The sequence below is a fragment of the Manis javanica genome, chromosome 14 (assembly GCF_040802235.1).
Source record: "Manis javanica isolate MJ-LG chromosome 14, MJ_LKY, whole genome shotgun sequence".
NCBI lineage: Eukaryota > Metazoa > Chordata > Mammalia > Pholidota > Manidae > Manis > Manis javanica.
The window spans coordinates 28,905,326-28,925,950 of record NC_133169.1 but is presented as its reverse complement, the minus strand read 5'-3'; the positions used below and the strand labels follow the sequence as shown (position 1 = coordinate 28,925,950).

At 34.0% G+C, this 20,625-nt stretch overlaps 1 protein-coding gene across 4 annotated transcripts in view; it reads right to left on the bottom strand.

Moving 5' to 3' along the window:
* CFH (complement factor H) overlaps nt 1–20,625 on the bottom strand; it is a 114,484-nt gene that overhangs the window by 74,190 nt on the left and 19,669 nt on the right. For 3 of the 4 annotated variants that reach the window (XM_073221900.1, XM_073221899.1, XM_037006072.2), the window contains exons 2-7: nt 14,621–14,665; nt 13,635–13,820; nt 13,200–13,305; nt 10,111–10,187; nt 8,642–8,833; nt 7,974–8,144 (exon numbers count right to left, since the gene is read on the bottom strand). In XM_073221900.1, coding sequence (XP_073078001.1) covers nt 7,974–8,144; nt 8,642–8,833; nt 10,111–10,187; nt 13,200–13,305; nt 13,635–13,820; nt 14,621–14,665 — 777 coding nt within the window. The remainder of the gene's footprint in view (nt 1–7,973; nt 8,145–8,641; nt 8,834–10,110; nt 10,188–13,199; nt 13,306–13,634; nt 13,821–14,620; nt 14,666–20,625) is intronic. The other variant, XM_073221898.1, reaches the window with a different exon arrangement.

The following is a 20,625-nucleotide window of genomic DNA, read 5'->3' as shown; positions in this document are numbered from 1 at the left end:
TAAGCTGGCCTGTGCATTACAGCAAAATAAGAAATTTGACTGAATCTATACTGTCGGAACTCATTCAAGAATTAGGAGAAGTGCAAGTTGCAGTGCTCCAAAATCTTGCGACTATAGACTATCTACTGTTAAAAGAACACATGGGATGTGAACAGTTCCCAGGAATGTGTTTTAATTTGTCTGATTTTTCTCAAACTATTCAAATTCAGTTAGACAATATCCATCATATTATTGATAAGTTTTCACAAATGCCTAGGGTAGCTAACTGGTTTTCTTGGTTTCACTGGATATGGCTGGTAATTGTAGGTCTGCTTTTGTTATGTAACTGTTTCCCTATTATGTTAATGTAAGTGCACAATTTAATTAGTAGTTTAAAACCTATACATGCTTATGTTACTCTACAAGAAGTTATGTCAAATAAATAATCAATCTTCCCATGTTATCTTCCGTCTGCTACCTCTATAGCTTTTCTTCTTCCTTCCTAATTAGAACCCTTTAGTAGAATTAGTGCCTCATATTGAAAATTACCGAGTATCATAATTCTTCCAAGTGGTAAAGGTACCTCAAGACAAGTGCTGGGCATAGAAGCCTCAGGGCATAAATCTGCAAAGAAGTAAAAAGCTAACCTTTTCAAAGAATATTGCTTCTCTCTCACTTACCAACTTTACATTTCCCTGTATGGCCCCAGAAGATGACTGGTTAGCCAGAGACAGGTAAGATTCCTCAAGGGAGGAACAACCTAAGACAGGCACAGTCGCAGGGGCGCCATCAGGTGAGAAATTAGGGACCAATAGAGGGGAGGCTTAGAACCTCACCGCCCCTGTTTTGAGAGAAATCTTCTGCATCCGTGGATGTCTTGTTGCCCTTGTCTAGCTTGGATTAATACTTAGCCTACAGGCACAGACCTGATCATCTACATTTGCCCTCTTACAGCACTAAATTATGCTTTTTACCTTTATCTTGCATCTACCTACCACTTGAGCATTTTATTAAAAAATAATAATAATAATAATAAGGGAGAAATGTGGGATTCACATTTAAATCAAGTATGAAAATCAAATGAATAATCATATCTGACTTGATTGTTTATAGTTCATGATGCATGATCAAAACCAAAAGTTTCTGTGATATGACTGCCCTTGCACTGTTCACCATGTAAGAACTTATTCACTATGTAAGACCTTGTTCACCATGTAAGAACTTGTTTGTTATGCTTCAGAAGATTGGAGACTGTTGAGATATAGGCTTGGGGTTGATTAATGACTGTGCATTGAGTCCCCTATACAGAATTTTATTGTTGTTAACAACCATTTGATCAATAAATATGAGAGATGCCCTCTCAAAAAAAAATCTTTTGTCTGTTGTTTCTTTTTTTTAAATCTATTTTGTCTGATAAAATATTGTTACTCCTGCTTCTTTCTACCTTTTATTTGCATTAATATCTTTCTCCTTCTTTTCACTTTAATCTGTGTATGTCTTTGAGTCTGAAGTGAGTCTCTTGTAGGCTGCATTTAGATGGGTCTTATTTCTTTACCCATTCTTCAACTCTATGTCTTCTAATTGTTGCATTCAACCATTTACATTTAAGTTAATTATTTATACATTTGTACTTATTGCTATTTTTATTAATGTTTTTTGGTTGTTTTTATAGTTCCCTTCTGTTCCTTTCTTACCCTTTCTACATTTCTCTAGTTATTTGATGGTTTTCTTTGGTGCTGTGATTGGATTTCTCTTCTTTAATTCTTTGTGTATCTATTATAGGCTTTAAGTTTATTGTTACCATAGGGTTCAAGGACAGCTTCCTAACTATATAAGCTGATGATTGCTCTGTTTCAAACACAATCTAAAAGTACTTTTTTATCTTCTTCCTCTTTCATGTATTAGATGTCATAATCTTCATTTTTTGTGTATTCCTTGACTGATTTTATGTACAGTTGGTTTTTCTACTGTAAGTCTAGGGAAAGGAAATCTCAGGGCAAAACACCTCTGAAAACCAAAGTCAGTCAAAGGGAGAAGTAAAGTTGAAAGTCTGTTTGTTGCTTAAAATCTGCAGTCTGGGCCGTTTCTCCCTCCTGCTCCAGCAGAAGCAAAACCGGCCCTCCCCCTGTCTCAGGTACAGATAAGCCCTCTGCGCCCAGGTGATTACCCATTGATATGGAGATGAACTTCTCTCCACCCCTGAGGAATCATGCAAATTCACTAAAGCCATACTTTTTTCCATCTTTTGAATGCCTATTGATATGCAGATGTACTAAAGCCAGGCAAAATATTCTGGAAATATTACAGTTTTACCTACAACTACATTGTTTTGTTTGCTTTAATTTCATTTTTGTTTTGTAAGTAATTGGTCTACAACCTTTACTGTGGATTTATTTTTACTCTAAAAACTAGGTTTAGGAACATTTCCATTTAGTGAAGTCCCTTTAACATATTTGTAATGCTGGTTTAGTAGTCATTAATTCCTTCAGCCTTCATTTACCTAGGAAGTGTTTAATCTCTCCTAATTTAAATGATAGTCTTGCTGGGTAGGGGATTCTTGTTTGAAGATATTTCTGTTTCAATACATTAAATATTTCATTGCACTCCTTCTGGCCAGTAAAGTAGCTGTTCTGCTGATAGCCTGATGGGGTTTCCGTTATAAGTAATCTTTTTTCTTTGGCTACTTTCAATTCTCTCTCCTTATATTTAACCTTTGTCATTTTAATTGTATGTCTTGGTGTTGTCTTCCTGGGGTACATTTTTTTAGGGGTTCTCTGTACTTCCATGATCTGAGTGTTTACTTCCTTCTCCTGATTGGGGAAGTTTTCCATGATTATTTCCTTATAGAGACTTTCTTTCCCTTTGTCTTTTCTCCTTCTAGTACACCTATTATATAAATATTATTTCATTTGGAGTGGTCACACAGTTATCAGCATTTTTCCATTCCTGAGTATTCTTTTATTTCTCTGTTCCTCAGTTTCATTGTTTTCCTATTCTTTAATTTTCATCTCATTGTTTCCTCTACTTGCAGCAGTCTATTATTCATTCCCTCAGTTGTGTATTTGTACCCTGTTACTGTATTCTTCAGTTCTAAATGGATCTTTTACAGCCCTTATATCTCTTTGTTGAAGTCCTCCTTGATATCTTCAATACTTTTCTGCAGATTAGTGAGCATATTAATGACTGCTACTTTGAAATATTTACCAAGAAGATTGGTGATCTCCATTTCATTCATCCCTCTTTCTAGTGTCATCCTGTAGTTTTTTTTGGAACATATTCCTTTGCCACCACTTTTTGTCAGCATTTCTGTATTTCTTCCTTTGGGTTGGATCTGCTATGTTTCCTGGTCTAGAAAGTAATTGCTTTATGAAGAAGACATCCTGTGATTCCCAGAAGCTCACTACTGTTTATTTTCCAGTGCCTGGTTCTTTTTGTGGTGGAGGCCCAGTTGTTGTCAGTGGACAATAGGCAGGGACTCCTTTCTGTTTGTCTGCTGGTACTGGCTCTCAGTGCACTCTGACCAGCAGTTTGCCTCATCTGTCTCTTTGTGATCAGAGCAGTGGCTTCTGCTGATATCACTGTGGGCAGGGCCACCTTCTGCCTGCTCTGCAGCAATGACACAGCTGCTGTGTTAATAGGGAAGGGAGACTTGTCACACAGTTCTGGGTCAGGTGCATGGTGTGATGTGTCATGCAGAGGCTGGAGTGGCTTCTCATGAGGATGAAGGAGCACTGGGAACTGGCTCCTGCAGACACCTCTCTAAATGACCTGAGACAGGGCCTATAAATCTAGGAAAGCCTCCCTATGTCTTCCAGGTAGCATAATCTGATGTTGCTGGATTGCAGGGTAGCACCTAAACTACCAGCAGTTGGAATGGAGGACCTGGGGCTCCTGTTGGGATAAGGGAGAACTGTGAAACAATTATCCATCTTCCGTTTCTCCTGTGGAGAGAGCATTCAACCTTTGCCCTTTGCTACCCCTCCTGCTACTGTCAAATATTTCAAACTGCTGTCTCTTTTTAGGTCTCAGCAGGACCTGTGGAGCATTTCTGTCCTCCTTAAGAAGCTGGAGTCTCAGCCTCCCAGAGCATTCCAACTGTCCCTGGTGTCCAGCCCCACTTATCACTAGAAACCAGTGCAATGTGCTCCTGTTCCCAGAGATCTCCAGGGCCAGATGTGCAGAGCTCTTAAGCACCTGTCTTCTCCCTGCTCCATTCCTTTTCCTCCTGTGTGTGGGCTGGGGTTGGGGAGAGGCTTGTGTCCACTCAATCTCGCTTTGCCACTTTACCTTTCTCTGTGTGGTCTTCTCTTCTTTGCTAGTTATAGGTGATCTGTTCTGCAGTTTTCAGGTTTAGATATATTTGCTTCTTTGGTGTGTGGGGGAGGAAGGTTCTGCCTTGCCTTCCTACTCTGCCATCTTTTTTCTAGATCTTGATTCTTATCACAACGTAAAAAATATATAGTATGAATTAATATCTTTGCTTTACAGTTGGTTCTATATATTTGTCCTTGATTATGCTGTTTTCCTCTACTCATTTTCTGTGACCCAAGACATTTCCGTAATAAAAACCTACCTTCATTATTCTAACTTCTTTAGTTAGATCCATATCTATATATCCAATTTCAGCTTCAAAGTGAACAGGTCCTTGTATATAATTCAAAGACATATCCAACTCATTAAATATCAAATTAAATTGCCATCTTTCTCCCAATATATGCTTTCCCTCAAGTATTCAACATTTTAGTTTTTGACTGGAGAACCCCATGACAGAAGCCTGGAAACTGATCCCATATTCCTCCATCCCTATCACTGTATGTAAGACACTGTGCCCTATAAAGTGATAATTATTGCTTATATTTTTTTCTCCTCTCCATACCATGCTTCAACTATGTACACACAGCTCCTAGAGGCATTGTAATAGTGTCTTAATTGGTCTTACATTTATACTTCATTCTTCCAGAATAAGCTTTAATATGTTTTTATTGCTAACATAATATACTTATATTAGCAATGATATTACAAAGATTATAAATAATATGTGATCACCTAAAAATAAGTTTTAAGTGAAATAGGCCTTCAGTGCTTGATGTTAATTGACAATAATCTTGTCTTAAATGTGTTCATTGACTTTTTTCTTTCTCACTTCCTTCTTCTATATCTATCATATTTTTATATACCCATTGAAGTCCAGTTTACATATCTTTGCTTTTACTTTATAGCACAGTTGAACTTATTACCAATAGTTGAAATCAAAAGCTATACAATATAAAAATTCCTATAACTTTACTAAGATTATCAACAAAATACTGGGAGAATTGTGTTAAATTAATTAAGACAATATGAACTTCTGGTGATTTCAAACAATGGACATAAATTACTTGATGGATTTTAATTCCCTACTTTCATAATCCCCATTAAAATAATTGATGTTATTAAAGCATTTTCAGGTTAGGTTCCTCTATTCAAAGTAATATTTGAGACTGTTCAAATGTAGGCCACATTTTTTCTACTGTTAGAAATAACCATTAAGCATTTGAAACAAAAATAATAGTTGAGTGCTAGTACTTTATGTTGTGAGTCAGTAGAAAATCCAGTCTGTACTAGGAATAAATGGATTTTGATCAAAGGCTTTTACTTGGCAAGTTTTGGTAGTTTTAGTTATCCCTATAAACGACCTGTTGTCAGAGGCTCTCCCTTATGGAGATAGGGACCAAAGTTTTGACAAATCACCCTCAAATAAAACCTCTGACATATACAAGAAGAAAATTTTATCTTAGATGATTAAAAAAAATTTTCTTTTCTTATTTAGTTCCTAATTTATTATAGATTTGGAGAAAACAAGATACATAGATTTGGAATTCATCATTATAAGCAAGTAAATGATATATTAGCTCAGGTTGGCAGGTGGAGTTCTTTTAATTACGGACTTCTCTACATCTAGTTAATGTAAAACACTTTTCAATAAAATGAAGCATGTTGTGAAAGAATGCATGCTTATCTAATTTTATTGATACTGATCTTTACCAAACTGTCCTATGAAAGAGAATACCCAATCCCAGTGCATCACAATCCTGGGCTTCTCTCTCCCTAAATAAAGCATATAGTCTTGAATTTTTAACTTATGACCTAACACCAAAAAAATGGAAAAGAAATTCTAAAAAGAATATGTTTTGTAAATGTGGAGTCTTTGGGGCTATGTGTGTGTATTTAAATGAATCAAGTTTCAAGAGAAGCCTAGGAAGTGTAATAATACTAATGTAATAATACAAGCAGATTTCCTACTGTTAAAAAAATGTGTCAAATGAGTTTTAAGTAATTAACTAATTGACAAAGATAGATAATTAGATGACACCTAAGAAGCAGTTGTTACTCATGTCCATGTAAAACTGAATTTCCAAAATCTTTGAATCACTGAAATCTGGGATAATGATTTATTCTAAGGTTTATCCTCAATATAGGACAAGGGACCTGATATAACATAAGCTATATAAACTATTATATATAGCTTATATAGGGAATTTTTTGATGATTGAATGGATAAATTAACTATCGTTATTTAAGAGAGGTCCTGGATGTAAAGATACAGCAGAAATTAATGCCAGAGGAGTTGTACACCAACTCTCTTTGTTTAGGAAACACAGATGACATGAAGACAAATTGATGGGCTCCACATGCCATATGCCTAACACAGAGCTAATGTGTTATTTTCTTGTGTTTCTTTCTAAAATATTTTCTTAACAATTCCTGAAAAATTAAAAAAATTTAAAATTAAATTAAAATATTCCTGAAAGTGGAGGCCACTCAATTGTGTGTGCCACTCAATTTCTTTCTAAAATATTTTCTTAACAATTCCTGAAAAATTAAAAAAATTTAAAATTAAATTTAAAATATTCCTGAAAGTGGAGGCCACTCAATTGTGTAAGAGACTGTATTTCCAAAGGAGGTACTTGTGGACTCAACAAAAGCATTTTTTTAAAGAATAAAATCAACAAAAAAATTAATTCTAGTTTTTGTAAAAGAAGATCATTCAATAAGGTTAAACATGTAATTATGATCACATAATTTATTAAAATTCAGAGGGCTTTTGAGGCCAATACTTCTTCTTCCCCACAGCATGGCAATTACTGCAAAATTCACCCTTTGAGAATAGTGTTTGAGCTCTGGTGTCATGCATGATGGCACCCTTATCTATTTCATTCACTGCAGCAGACTTCATCAGAAGTGAACTCACTCCTTTTCATAAATGTTTGCAAATATCTCAGCACAGCTATAACCCTGCTTAAGTTGTACCTCTTGCTATTCTTATGATTTCTTAAACTGCTTAACTATCTTCTCTCTTCTAGGCTATGATCATTTGATACCATCACTTTTTAAATGAAGTAGGGTGAATATAACACCATATTCCAGACATAATTTTTGGTGGGCAAAGAGCAGTTGAGATGAACTCTTGACTGTGTACACTATCTTTCCACTATGAAGCCTGAAATAATTGGGTTTGGGAAATGCCAACATCACTTTTAATTCATATTAGGCCTGTGGTTAATGAACTCTCCAGTTTTTCCCCATTAATTCCATTGTCAATTGAGTTTCCTTGTCTGGTATTAATATAATTGACTTTTTAAAGATAAATGGTAGACCTTAGAAGAGCAATCTAATTGTTTGGCAAGTGTATATACCTGGGAGTTAGGAAACCAAGTATAATCCTGGCTCTGCTCTAGAGCTGCTTGTTGACCTACAACCAACTTCTCAATGAGGTATTCAAGTTTTCTAAGATAGACTTGTTTTCATCTTCAGAGTGAGAGAATCATACCAATTAATCTCAAAATGGGCCTGGCTCACATAAAATTTTAAGATATGTTATCTTTATTCTATTTTATTCTTATAATATTAATACTCAGTAGTGAGAAAAAAATAAGCTGCTTAACTATAAGGAGTATATGATTTATATAACTGATAAAATCTACAGCAAAAGACAGAAAAGAATATAACATTACCTTTACATGAAGGACCTGGAGCCCATCCAAATTTAGTGCATACAGCATCTCCTCTTTCACTGTGTTCAAAACCCTTGTTACATTTATATTGAAATCGTTCATTTTCCTTGTAAGTTTTCTTCTGAGATATAGAATATCCATTTGAAATGTCTGGAATTTTGCAGGAAATTTCTAGATATAAGGGATTAAATTCCAAAATATGTGTTATATATTAAAGGACTATGTCTAAGATAAATAAAGACAAACATTTTTGTTTCTGTTAGGTAAATCAGGCAAACAACCAAAAGTTCTGTTTTAACTTGAATGCTTGGTGTGTAATTTATCTGTTGTTCTTAATATTCATTTTTGAAGGAAGTTAAAAAACTGATTAAAATTATGATGCTAATTTTAATTGGTTTGAGGAATAACTAATCCTTTTGAAATAAATAGTCATTTAACTTCACATTACCATTTCATCAATTATAAAATAGAGGTGAAAACAGTATGCAAGTCATATAGTCATTCTGAAGGAAAAATGAGATAATGCATGTAAAGAATTTATATCAATTACTGGGAAATAATAAGTGCTCAGTAAATGCAGGTTAGATGCATAATGTTTTGAAATGCCTATTTTCATGAGAAAAATTAAAATCATTCAAACAATCAAAGGAATAATAAATGTGTCTTACCCACACATTCTGGTTTTTCTCCACTCCAAATTCCATTTGCTGAGCAATGTATTTGTTTAGGTCCATTAAGCATGAAGCCTGAATTGCAATCAAACTGTACCACTTGTCCAAAAACATGTTCCTGGTCTGTTTCCAATGCACCACTGATAACTCTACCATTCTCTGGTTCTGTCACTGGTAAACACTTAACAACTGAAAGAATAAATATAACTTTTTCTAGTAGAATTTGAAAACATCATGAGAAATATACATTGTGGGGACAAGCACTGTCTGCTTACAACCTTTGTCTTCTTCCTTCTGTCCTTCCTTCCTTCCTTCCTTCCTCTCTCTCTCTTTCTTTCTTTTTCTTTTTCTTTTTCTTTTCTTTTCTTTTTCTCTCTTCCCTCTTCATGGAAGTAGGAAAAACAATCCTGATTGATATCTTTATTTCCAGGATGACCACAGATTGGGCTTGTTAGCTCAAAGTTTGAAAATAGGATCTACTTTTTCTCATCCTCACTTTGCTTTATGGGCCAGTAAGAAATAGCAGAGCTCTCTTCTATTTCAGTAGGACCATGTGGGGTAAATGGCAGAATTTACAAAATCTCACACCTAGTCTTAGTTCATTTACATATCAATAGGTGCTTATCATTTCAGATCCTCCCATTGACCTGGGGCCAGGGGTGGAGAGAAAACTGCCATTCTCCCCTCCCCTCTCTTCTTGGTATGTAATTTGCCTGGCAATTTCCAGTCACCAAGGACCCACCCATGGAGTCCATTCAAGAAGGAGTGGGCAGGAAGTAGAGAGCACACTGTGGCTAGAGGGAAATGGAGCATGGAGTGGGCTTTTGCTAGTGGGGACTGGGAAGAAAGGACTTGCAGAGCATGAGCCACAGCTGGAAGAGACAGAAGGTGCTGAGCCTGGCTAGTGACTGTAATGAATAAAAGCCTTTCTCCCTATCTACCCTTGACTTATTTTGGTTTTACTGGTTTATAGGGGGTCTTGCCCTGGGCTGGGAACACCCTTCCCCCTGGAGCTACAACCAAGACCACAAGGAAACCTTCCTTGTCACATAGTACAGTAGAGAAGTCTGAATCATAGTCTCCATTCAGCTGCATATGGGTGGTTATTGGGTGAGTGCCTCTTCATTAAGAAAGATGAAATTCTGATCTTGACTTAAATACTGACACTTGTGTTATTTCTAGTAGCTAGAATCCAAGAGGAAAGAAAAACAAGTCTTAGATTTTCTAATCTCTAATATTTTGATTATTAGATCACATGCACTATATCCATATTTGGTTATTGAAACACAAAAAATGTAGTAATAAAAAGTGCAGATATCCATTCTATACTATATTAGAAACTACAGAAGTAACTTGAGTAAGAAATATTTAACTATAGACTTAAAGGATATTTTAATGTAAGGCATTTCAAAAAACCTTATATATTTTAAGTATTTAATACACTTATAAATCAATTTTACATTTACCTTCACATAGAGGAATATCATTGGTCCATCCATCTGCTTCACATTCACGGGAATTAATCTCACCGAGCATCTGATACCTGAAAGCCAAAAATAGCAGAATGGTGAGCTCTTGTGCATTTATATGCAATTTTAAGGTTGACACCATTCTGCATTTATCCCCCTTCTTTCTTCTTTCCTTTTTCTTTCTTTACTTCTTTGCTTCCTCCCTTCTTTACTACCTTCCTTCTCTTCCACTCTCTTTCTAAGAAAGGGTCTCAAACCCTCTGGTCTTGGAAAAACCAGAATCATTGGCTCATAGCACACTTATTATATACATTATATATATAATACTACTTTTATTTTATACTCATGTATAATATTACTTTTATTTTTTCACTGAGTCAGTAAATTAGTTACACTTAACAATGTTATAATCTCCATGAACTATCACCAAAAACAAAAGCTAAAAATATAATATGTTATCCCTCCTCCTACATCATTTCATACTCTAACCCTCCATGATTGTGATATTTTCCAGACACTGTTTACGTATTAAGGATAGTGCTAGTCAGCATTTATTAGTATGGGGCTTAATGTCAGCATTTGTTTCTATCTCCCCATCTTCATCCCAGAGATTCATTCCAGAGTGTGGTCATTGAGTAATGTCTGCTTATACAACCCATTCAATGTCAACTTTACCTAATTAAAGTAAACCATCAATCCTGTCCTTAAAATCTAAAATGCTCTTCTTGGAAGAAAGTTCCCTAGGGCACATGAAGAAGGTACAGTCATTACCAGAGACTTTAGAGCAAGGTAGTTTCCTTAGTATTACAGTGGAGAGCTGAAGGCAAAAAGCTTTTTCTGAAAAAACAAATAATGGAAGGAATTTGATAACCACAGGGAGATAATTTTAATAAAAGGCTTTCATAAACTTCTAAATAATTCTACATAAACAAATGTTCCTTTCATCTGTAAATAAGGATTGTTTATCCATTATACAGTTAAAAAAAAACCTTTCCCTCTCCAAAAAATCCTTTGTCTTTGTTTTTTATTTGTTCCTAATTAGCTAAAGCAATAAAAAATTCAATAGAGTTCATGAGAGTTGCCGAACTTGAAGTCAAATATTTACGCTACGCCTCTGTCATATGAAGGAACAAAATAATTGGTTATTAAAGATTCTTCTCTATTTTTACGACTGGTACCCTCCTCTAACATAAAAAGCTGGTTTCCTGATTAACACTTTCCATTGATACCAGAGATCCATCCATTCCCCCAAAGCTCTTTCAGTAATTCTGCAAAATTCGTTCAAATCTTCCTAGGGCCCATATTCATAAGGGATGAGGAGAAAACAGATGAATTGTCTAAATGTTGGTGGTTGGGGAAAAGTAGAGGCTCATGTTTCTCTAACCCCGGCCAGGTAAATTACCAGAAAAAAGTTTTGCAGAGGGCCTCTTTAAAACTACCTATTTGCAGAATAATGAAACTAGACACCCACAGTAAATATTTTGTATCTATTATTCAGCTAAATAGGTATTTAACAAAGAAAAGGTGGTTGGAGACAAGAGGTCACAGGAGGTGGGTTGACTGGAAGAAACCATGGATGTAGAAAACTCAGTTTACCATCATATTCCACAACTGGGCCAAAAAAATTACAACCTCTGTTAGGTAAAATAATCCATCAGTGATATTTTAAAATAACATAATATACTATTGCTTGCTGACATTGCAGGTTCTGAGGACTCATTTCACTGACAAAATATCTAATCCTCTTAGAGGCCCAAACTGAATCACATTTTAGAGACAGTTATTCTTATAGAGTCGAAATCCGAGTTTACCTATAATTTATACAAAATGGAGGTGGCAAAGATGAGTTAAACAGAGCCAGGAAGAAGTAATTATATTGTTAATTTCTTTGCCAAATTATAAATTCATTTTATTACTGAGATTTAGGGACCCTAGTGGGAAGGAGTCTATGAGTTTTGATCCCTTTTGCCAGGTTAAGACTAGCTTGGATTGAAAGGATATTTCAGAGGTAAGAGTGGAATGAATTGAAAAGCTCAGGGCCAAACGGCCTTAATCTATTTGGTCATGTGTAATACTGTACTCATAACTGAAGTTTGGGGTAGAAGTGACTATGAAAGATTTCCCTCAGGTAATAGCAAGAGAGACTAAATTTATAAGAACTAATATGTATGAGGTATCTACATTATCCCAAGAATGTGTCTAAGGGCTTCATTGTATGCCTTATTTATTTCTCCCTCCAAACCTATTATACATCTGATATGTTTCTGCTTCTATTGGTGATGAAATGGGAGTGAAAAGATAACTTAAAAATTCCAAGAGTTACTGAGTGGTGAAGTCTTGTAATGCAAGCTTACTACAGGACCTAAGCTTTAAAGTATGTTTTCTTGCCCCAAATCAAAAAATAATGGGGAGAACAATGTGAGTCTATTTTTAATTTCTTGATCTTATTTGTATTTATGTAGTATAAAATTGTCATGATACTGATTTTCCCATGTATGACTTTTTTTTCAAAATTATTTTTACCTGGCTGGGAACATCAGGAAAGAAAGAACACTTAGGAGGTAATACAGTATAAAGATTAGCCATGAAAACTAGGTAGGTGGTCAGAGAACAGAGTCAATGATTATGAACATAGTGGCATTTTGGCTTTATGTGATAAGAACAATTTGCAGACCATGGAAACAAAGAATAGTACTTATCATTATTTCAGTGTAGAAGACTTGCTTGTACTAAATTTTATAAGATGTTATCAAGATAATTAACATGTCATCTGATTTTGTTACCATTCTTACTGTACCTGACACACTGAACTGCCATAATACCCTGCACATAATAGAATGTAATGAGGACTTGGAGTCCTATAACTATGCTCTATCAGAGTAATAATTAAAATTTTTTCAACATTGAAGACATACTGTGGTATCCAAATATAATCATTCTTATTATAGTGTAATTTTTCAGGTTACTTTTGTGTTGCTCATAGAAAAGTAAAGTAACCTTAAAAATATAAATTACTACAGTTCCCATTTACTATCTCATTTATAAATTGTTCAATTATAAACCTCTTTTGGTATTTTCATACATACCCCTCATCACATGTATAAACAACCTTTGCACCATATTCAAACTCATCTCCTACTGCAAGATGGAAAGAACCAAAGGGAGTATCTCCAGGATGTCCACAGGGTCTCTCTAAAATAAAAAATATATAATATTAATATAAAACACCGGGAAACATTTTATGTAGGAGTTCAAGCACAAAGATACTTGACAGAATTGAAGGATGGAATTAAAGATATGGAAAAATGAAAAATGCCAAGGGTATTTTTTATAGTTGAACCTATCTGATTCTTTCTTTTTAATTTTGGAAGATAACAACCTCTTTCTAAGAATAATGATGGTACATTGTTCTGTATTTAAGTAATAATAGTGATATAATTCAGTCACTATAGCTATAATATCATTCAGTATTTTTACAACTCAAAACATTTATAAATTTCATAAGTGTATCAATTACTTACTCCGACATATCCTCGATGGATGAAGAGCCACCCATTCTCCATTCTTGCATGCCATTGTAATAGTTCCAAGAGTTCTATACCCAGGGCGGCATTTATATGTAGCCAGAGTGCCCTCTGGATATGTTTGTTCAGGCCAGGAACCAGACAGAATTTCTGTTTGTTTTCTTGGAGGAGGTCCTTTACAATCTACAAATAATAAAAACAGAATAAGCATTTAAAGTATTTAAATATACAGTTTGTTTAGGTTGTTTTTCCTTTAAAAATACCTATACAGCTATAGGTCCTTCCAAATGTGTGTCTTAATATGTATATAAAATATATTTTACATTACAGAAATTGAGTCTACACAAATTTGTAAGAATAACTGTCCAGAGAAATAGTTTTAATATGCCATATTATTTTTTTACTATTGTAAATACTTGTTTACATATTATTTAATTTGATAATTGACTATTATAAAATGTATTAAATATTATATTTATATTATATTAACACATTTATTAAATATTATAGTAAATATTTGCTTATACTTACTATGCCATATTATTCTTAACTGCTGCACCGCATTCTACTATTCATTCATTAATTTGGAAGATATTTATTGGGCACTGTTCTAAAAGTTCTGAAGACCAAACAGTGAAAAAAAGAGACAAAGTACCTGCTCTCATACTGTTTCCTCTCTAGTAGGGAAGTTAGTTGTAAAAATAACTAATTAAAGAGATGTACATATACTTAACAGTAGATAAATTATATTTAGAAAAATAAAGCATGGTAAGATGATGCAAACTTATATGGGAACATTCCAAATAGGATAGAATAGGATGGAATAGAACAAACTCCTACTACAAACAGGAAAACAACACATGGGTGTGTGTGTGCGCGTGTGTGTGTGTTTGCGTGTGTCTGTTTAAATTGGAAATTGTAGGAGGAAATGAATTAAAACAAAGTGGGAAGAGCCTGTAAGCATGTCTCTGGCCATTTCTTACCTGGTTGGGATTTCCAGCTCAGGGTATAGATTGATGAGTATTTGTCTGAAATAGAGGGATGTTAATGAGGGAAAGAACCAAACTTTTGGTGGTGTGTCTAACATGAAAAATTCTGAAACTTAACAGAATCAGGACACTTTGCTGAAGCCTAATTAGTTTCTTAAGGGTGGACTGAATTTCCCTACAGTCTTATCAGAAAGGTTCTACTAAGAAAAGGGGCCTGCTTCAGATACACAGCTGGTATCCTCATCAAGGCATTTACCATATTTGAAAGTGACTCAGTAAGATTCAGGTAAGTGACTCAGGTAAGAGCAGAGGTCAAAACAAAAATACAAGATAAATCTATCATCTTTTGGATGGAGGAAAAAGAGACCACCAAAGTTCTTGATAAAAAGCTCAAAGAAAGGTCTCTATCTTGAGACTTTTAAAACCAGAAGATTGACTTAAACTCCAAGTGTAACTCGGGTCCATCTGAGCTCAATTTCTAATTGGATCAAGAAAGAGCAAATGTTCTTGCCAGTGGGCTAAATAATATAAAAATTACCATTACATTTACATCATATAAAATGTATGGTTTGGGGTAAAAATTAAAAATGCACAAAGAAGCAGGAAAAATATGGCAAAAAATGAAGTGAAAATAAATGTCTAGTAGAAGCAGACACTCAGATTCAGATGTTGGAATTGGTGTCAAAGTATTTAAAAATAGCCATTTTAACTATGTTAAAGGAACTATAGGAAAAAGGTAAAATAAGTGAAAAGACAAAGATATTCAAAGGAACTGATACTACAAAATAGTCATATGTTATATAAAATCATAAAATGAATACCTGAAATAAGGATACATTGGATTGTCTTAAGAGCTAAATGGATACAGCATAACACAAACTTATTACACTTGAAGAAGGTCAATGTGGAAACAACCAAACTGAATACAGGAAGAAAAAAGTGAAGAAAACAGCAACAAACAAAACAGATTGTAAGAAATGTATGGGGCAGAGTCAAATGAAATATATCTAGATAGAGTTACAAAAGTAGAGAAAATGGACAGAAGGAATATTTGAAAAATAATGGGTGAAAAGTTCCAAAATGATGAAAGAAATAAAGTATCATATTCAAAAGCTCAGACACCTCCCAAAAAGTAAATACAATGAAAAACTATACTGAGGCTTTGCTGAAAACCAAAGACAAAGGCAAAATCTTAAAAGCAGACAAAGAAAAGAAAGCATATTTGTTTCATTAGAACAATAATACAGAAGTAAAAGGAGAAGTGAACAAATCCACCACCATAGCTGGAATTTAAATAACACTTCTCCCAGTGTCTGATAGACAAGCAAAAACACAAATAAGGATATAGAAGATGTAAACATTATTAACCAAATTGAGCCTTTTTATATTTATAGAATAGAACCTTCAACTGCTGTAAGATACATATTTATCATCCCAAGAATACATGGAATGCTCATCAAAATAGACCATAAAATGTCTAAACAAATTTCAAAAGATTGAAAACCTTTTAAGTATGCTCACCAGGAATGACCACAAGATATTGCTAACAGTAAATAACTGAAAATTCTCAAAAGTTTTGAGGTTAGGCAACACTTCTAAATGGATTAAAGAAGAAATCACAATAAAAATTAAAATATAATTTGAACTAAACCATAATAAAAAATAATACATATCAAAATTTGTGAGATGATACTTAGGCTGTGATTAATAGGGAAATTATAGCATTAATGTATTATAAATAAAGAACAGTTGAGAATTATTACTCCTGGGGCTAAAAAATTAATTAAATCTAAAGAAAAAGGAAAGTTGTAAGTAAAGTTGAGAGCACAAAATACAATCCAGATTCTAGGTGATAAAATATTTAAGCTGAAGATCCCTAAGCCTATAGTTGTCTTGCATGAATATCACTATATTTGCATCAACTCATTTCCATGAACAAAAATACACCATAGGGTTGTTGAAACCCCAGAAGTGATGTCTGAGAGTGAAGTTTTCATCAATTTTTTATTGAATCTACTGCTATACTCTTTATTATATATTCTTTCTTGAAACAAAGTAAAATTGGCACTGGATAAGTCAACTGGATTGTGTGAATTTGACAATCTCAGTTTGAAACCTACTCTGGCAGTCTTGTAATGATAAACCAGTGGAAGTAAAGTGGAATAAATTGAATCCTTACTTTATCTATGAAGACACACAGACACATACACACAAATTTCATGTAGATTGAAGAGTGGATTTTAAAAATTTAAGAAAAAGTATATAACTTCATGCTTTTATAATTTCTTTAGTGACCTGCTATACATGATGTGATATCATTTTTTTCTAGTTTTATTAAGAAGTAATTGCATACATAGCTATAATGTAAAGGCACAAAGCTTTATGGTTTCATTTACGTATATTGTCAAACAATTATCATAATAGGTTCAGCTAGTATCAGTCATATCATATGGATACATGAAAAGAAAAAGAATAAAATAATTTTTCTCTTGTGATGAGAACTTTTAAGATTATTCTCTTAACTTTCCTATACATCAAACAACAGTATTAAGTATGTTCATCATGTTGTACAATACATTGCTAGTACTTATGTTATAACAGGAAATTTGTACCTTTTGACCAACTTCCTCTAATTACCTTTCCCCACTCCTTCTACCTCTGATAACCACATGTCTGAATCTTTATCTATGAGTTTATTTGTTTTAGATTCCACATGTGAGATCATACAGTATTTGTCTTTGTCTGACTTATTTGCTCAATGCCTTCAATGTCCATCCACATTGTTGCAAATTGTTGGGATTCCTCATTTTTTATAGCTGAATAATATTCCATTGTGAGATAAATATATATATTCTTTAATCACTCACCCGTTGATGGACACTTACGTCATTTCCATGTATTGACTATTGTTTTAATTTCTCCTGCTAGCTTGATATAGGCATGCAACTGATTTCTCTATATTTATTTTGTATTTTGCAAATTTAGTGAGTTAGTTTATTCATTCTGATTTTTTTTTGTGGAGTCTGCAGGATTTTCTATATATACCATCATGTCATCTGCAAATAGTGACAATTTTACTACTTACCAATTTGGATGCATTTTATTTCTTTGCCTTGTCTTATTGTTGTGGCTAGGACCTCCATTACTAAACTGAATAAAGTAGTGAGCATGGGCATCCTGTCTTGTTTCTAATCTAAGTTGAAAAGCTTTTAGCTTTTCACCATTGAGTATGATGTTAGCTGTGTGTTTGTTATAGATGGCCTTTATTATGTTGAGTTATATCCCCTCTATACACACTTTCTTGAGAGTTTTTGTCATTAATGGGTGTTGAATTTTGTCAAATGCATTTTTTTATCATCTATTGAGATGATCATATGGTTTTTATCATTCCTTTGTTAAAGTGTTATACCATACACAGACACACACTAAATAAAATTAGGAAAACAATGTATGAACAAACAGAGAAGATTGACAAAGCAATATAAACCATAAAAAAAAAAAAACCCAAACAACAATATATATAGGGAAAACAACCTAAGTGGTTAAAAAATATATGGAAATGACCTAAGTATCTGCCTGAAAAAGAATTCAAAATAAAAGTCATAAGCATGCTGATGGAGCTACAGAGAAATATTCAAGAGCTAATGAATGAATTCAGGAGGGAGATGACTGAAAGGAAACAAACAATGGAGGGATTTAAAAGCAGATTAGGTGAGGTAGAGGAGACTGTAAATGGAATAGAAATTAGAGAGCAGGAATACAGAGAAGCTGAAGCAGAGAGAGAAAAAAGGATTTCTAGGAATGAAGGAATATTAAGAGAACAGTGTGACAAATCCAAAAGGAACAATATTCACATTATAGGGGTACCAGAATAAGGTGAAGACATAAAAAGAGATGGGAAATGTCTTTGAAGAAGCAACTGCTGAAAAATTCCCCAATCTGGGGAAGGAAATAGTCTTTCAGGCCACAGAGGTCCACAGATCTCCCAGCACAAAGGACCCAAGAAGGACAACACCAAGACATATAATAATTAAAAGGGCAAAAATCAAGGACAAGGACAGAGTATTAAAAGCTGCCAGAGAGAGAAAAAAGATCACCTACAAAGGAAAACCAATCAGGTGTCATCAGACTTCTCAGCAGGAACCTTACAGGCCATAAGAGAATGGCATGATATATTCAATGCAATGAAACAGAAGGTCTTAGAACCAAGAATATTCTACCTGGCAAGATTATCATTTAAATTTGAAGATGGGATTAAACAATTCCCAGATAAGCAAAACTTAAGGTAATTTACCTCTCACAAACCATCTCTACAGTGTATTTTAAAGGGACTGCCCTAGATGGAAGTACGCCTAAGACTAAATAGCTGTCACCAGAGAAAATAAAAGCACAAAAAAGGAAGTAGACCAACAAAATACCAACCAAATGCAAAATTAAATCAGCTAGTCAGTCAAGGCATAACCAAAGAGTAGAGAATATGACACCTAACATATAAAGAGTGGAGGAGGAAGAAAAAGAAGGGAGAGAAAAAGAATAATCAGACTCTGTTTATAATAGTGCAATAAGTGAATTAAGGAAGACTGCTAGATAGTAAGCAAGCTGCCCTTGGAACCTTTGGTAAGCATGAATCCAAAGCCTGCAATTGCAATAAGTACATATCTATTGATAATCACCCTAAATGTAAATGGACTGAATGCACCAATCAAAAGACATAGAGTCACTGAATGGATAAAAATGCAAGACCTGTCTATATGCTGCCTACAAGAGACTCACTTCAAACCCAAAGAGAAACAGAGACCAACAGTGAAGGGATGTAAAGAGATATTTCATGTAAACAATAGGGAGAGTACTTCTATAAGACAAAATAGAATTCAAAACAAAGAAAGTAACAAGAGACAAAGAAGGACATTACGTAATGATAATGATCAGTCCAACAAGAGGATACAACCATTATAAATATCTATGCACCAAACACAGGAGCACCTACATATGTAAAACAAATACTAACAAAATTAAAGGAGGAAATAGAATGCAATACATGCATTTTAGGAGACTTCAACACTCAATTCCCTCCAAAGGACAGATCAACCAGACAAAAAATAAGTAGAGAGACAGAGGCACTGAACAACATATTAGAACAGGTGGACCTAACAGACATCTGTAGAACACTCCACCCAAAAGCAGCAGGATAAAAAGTCTTCTCAAGTATACATTCAACATTTCCTGAATAGACCATGTATTAGGCCACAAAAAGAGCCTTGGTAAATTCAAAAATATTGAAATTATACCAACCAACTTCTCAGATCACAAAGGTATGGAACTAGAAATAAATTGTACAAAGAAAACAAAAAGGTCACAAACATATGGAGGCTTAACAACATGCTCCTAAATAATCAATAGATCAATGACCATATTAAAACATAGATCAAGCAATATATTGAAACAAATTAAAACAATAGTGCAACACCCCAACATCTGTGGGACGTAGCAAAGACAGTTCTAAGAAGAAAGTATATAGCAATCCAGGCCTATTTAAAGAAGGAAGAACAATACCAAATGAATAGTCTAATTTTACAATTATTGAAACTATAGAAAGAAGAACAAATGAGTTAGTAGATGGAGGGACATAATAAAGATCAGCGAAAGAATATATAAAATTGAGAAGAATAAAATAGAAAGAATTAATGAAAACAAGAGTTGGTTCTTTGAGAATATAAACAAAATAGATAACCACCTAGCCAGACTTATTAAAATAAAAAGAGAATGTACACACTTAAACAGAATCATAAATGAGAAAGAAAAATTAATACAGACACCACAGAAATAAAAAGAATTATTAGAGAATAGTATGAAAAATTATATGCTAGCAAACTGGAAACCTAGAAGAAATGGACAACTTTCTAGAAAAATACAACCTTCCAATACTGACCAAGGAAGAAACAGAAAATCTAAATAAACAGACCAATTACCAGCAATGAGATTGAATTGGGAATCAGAAA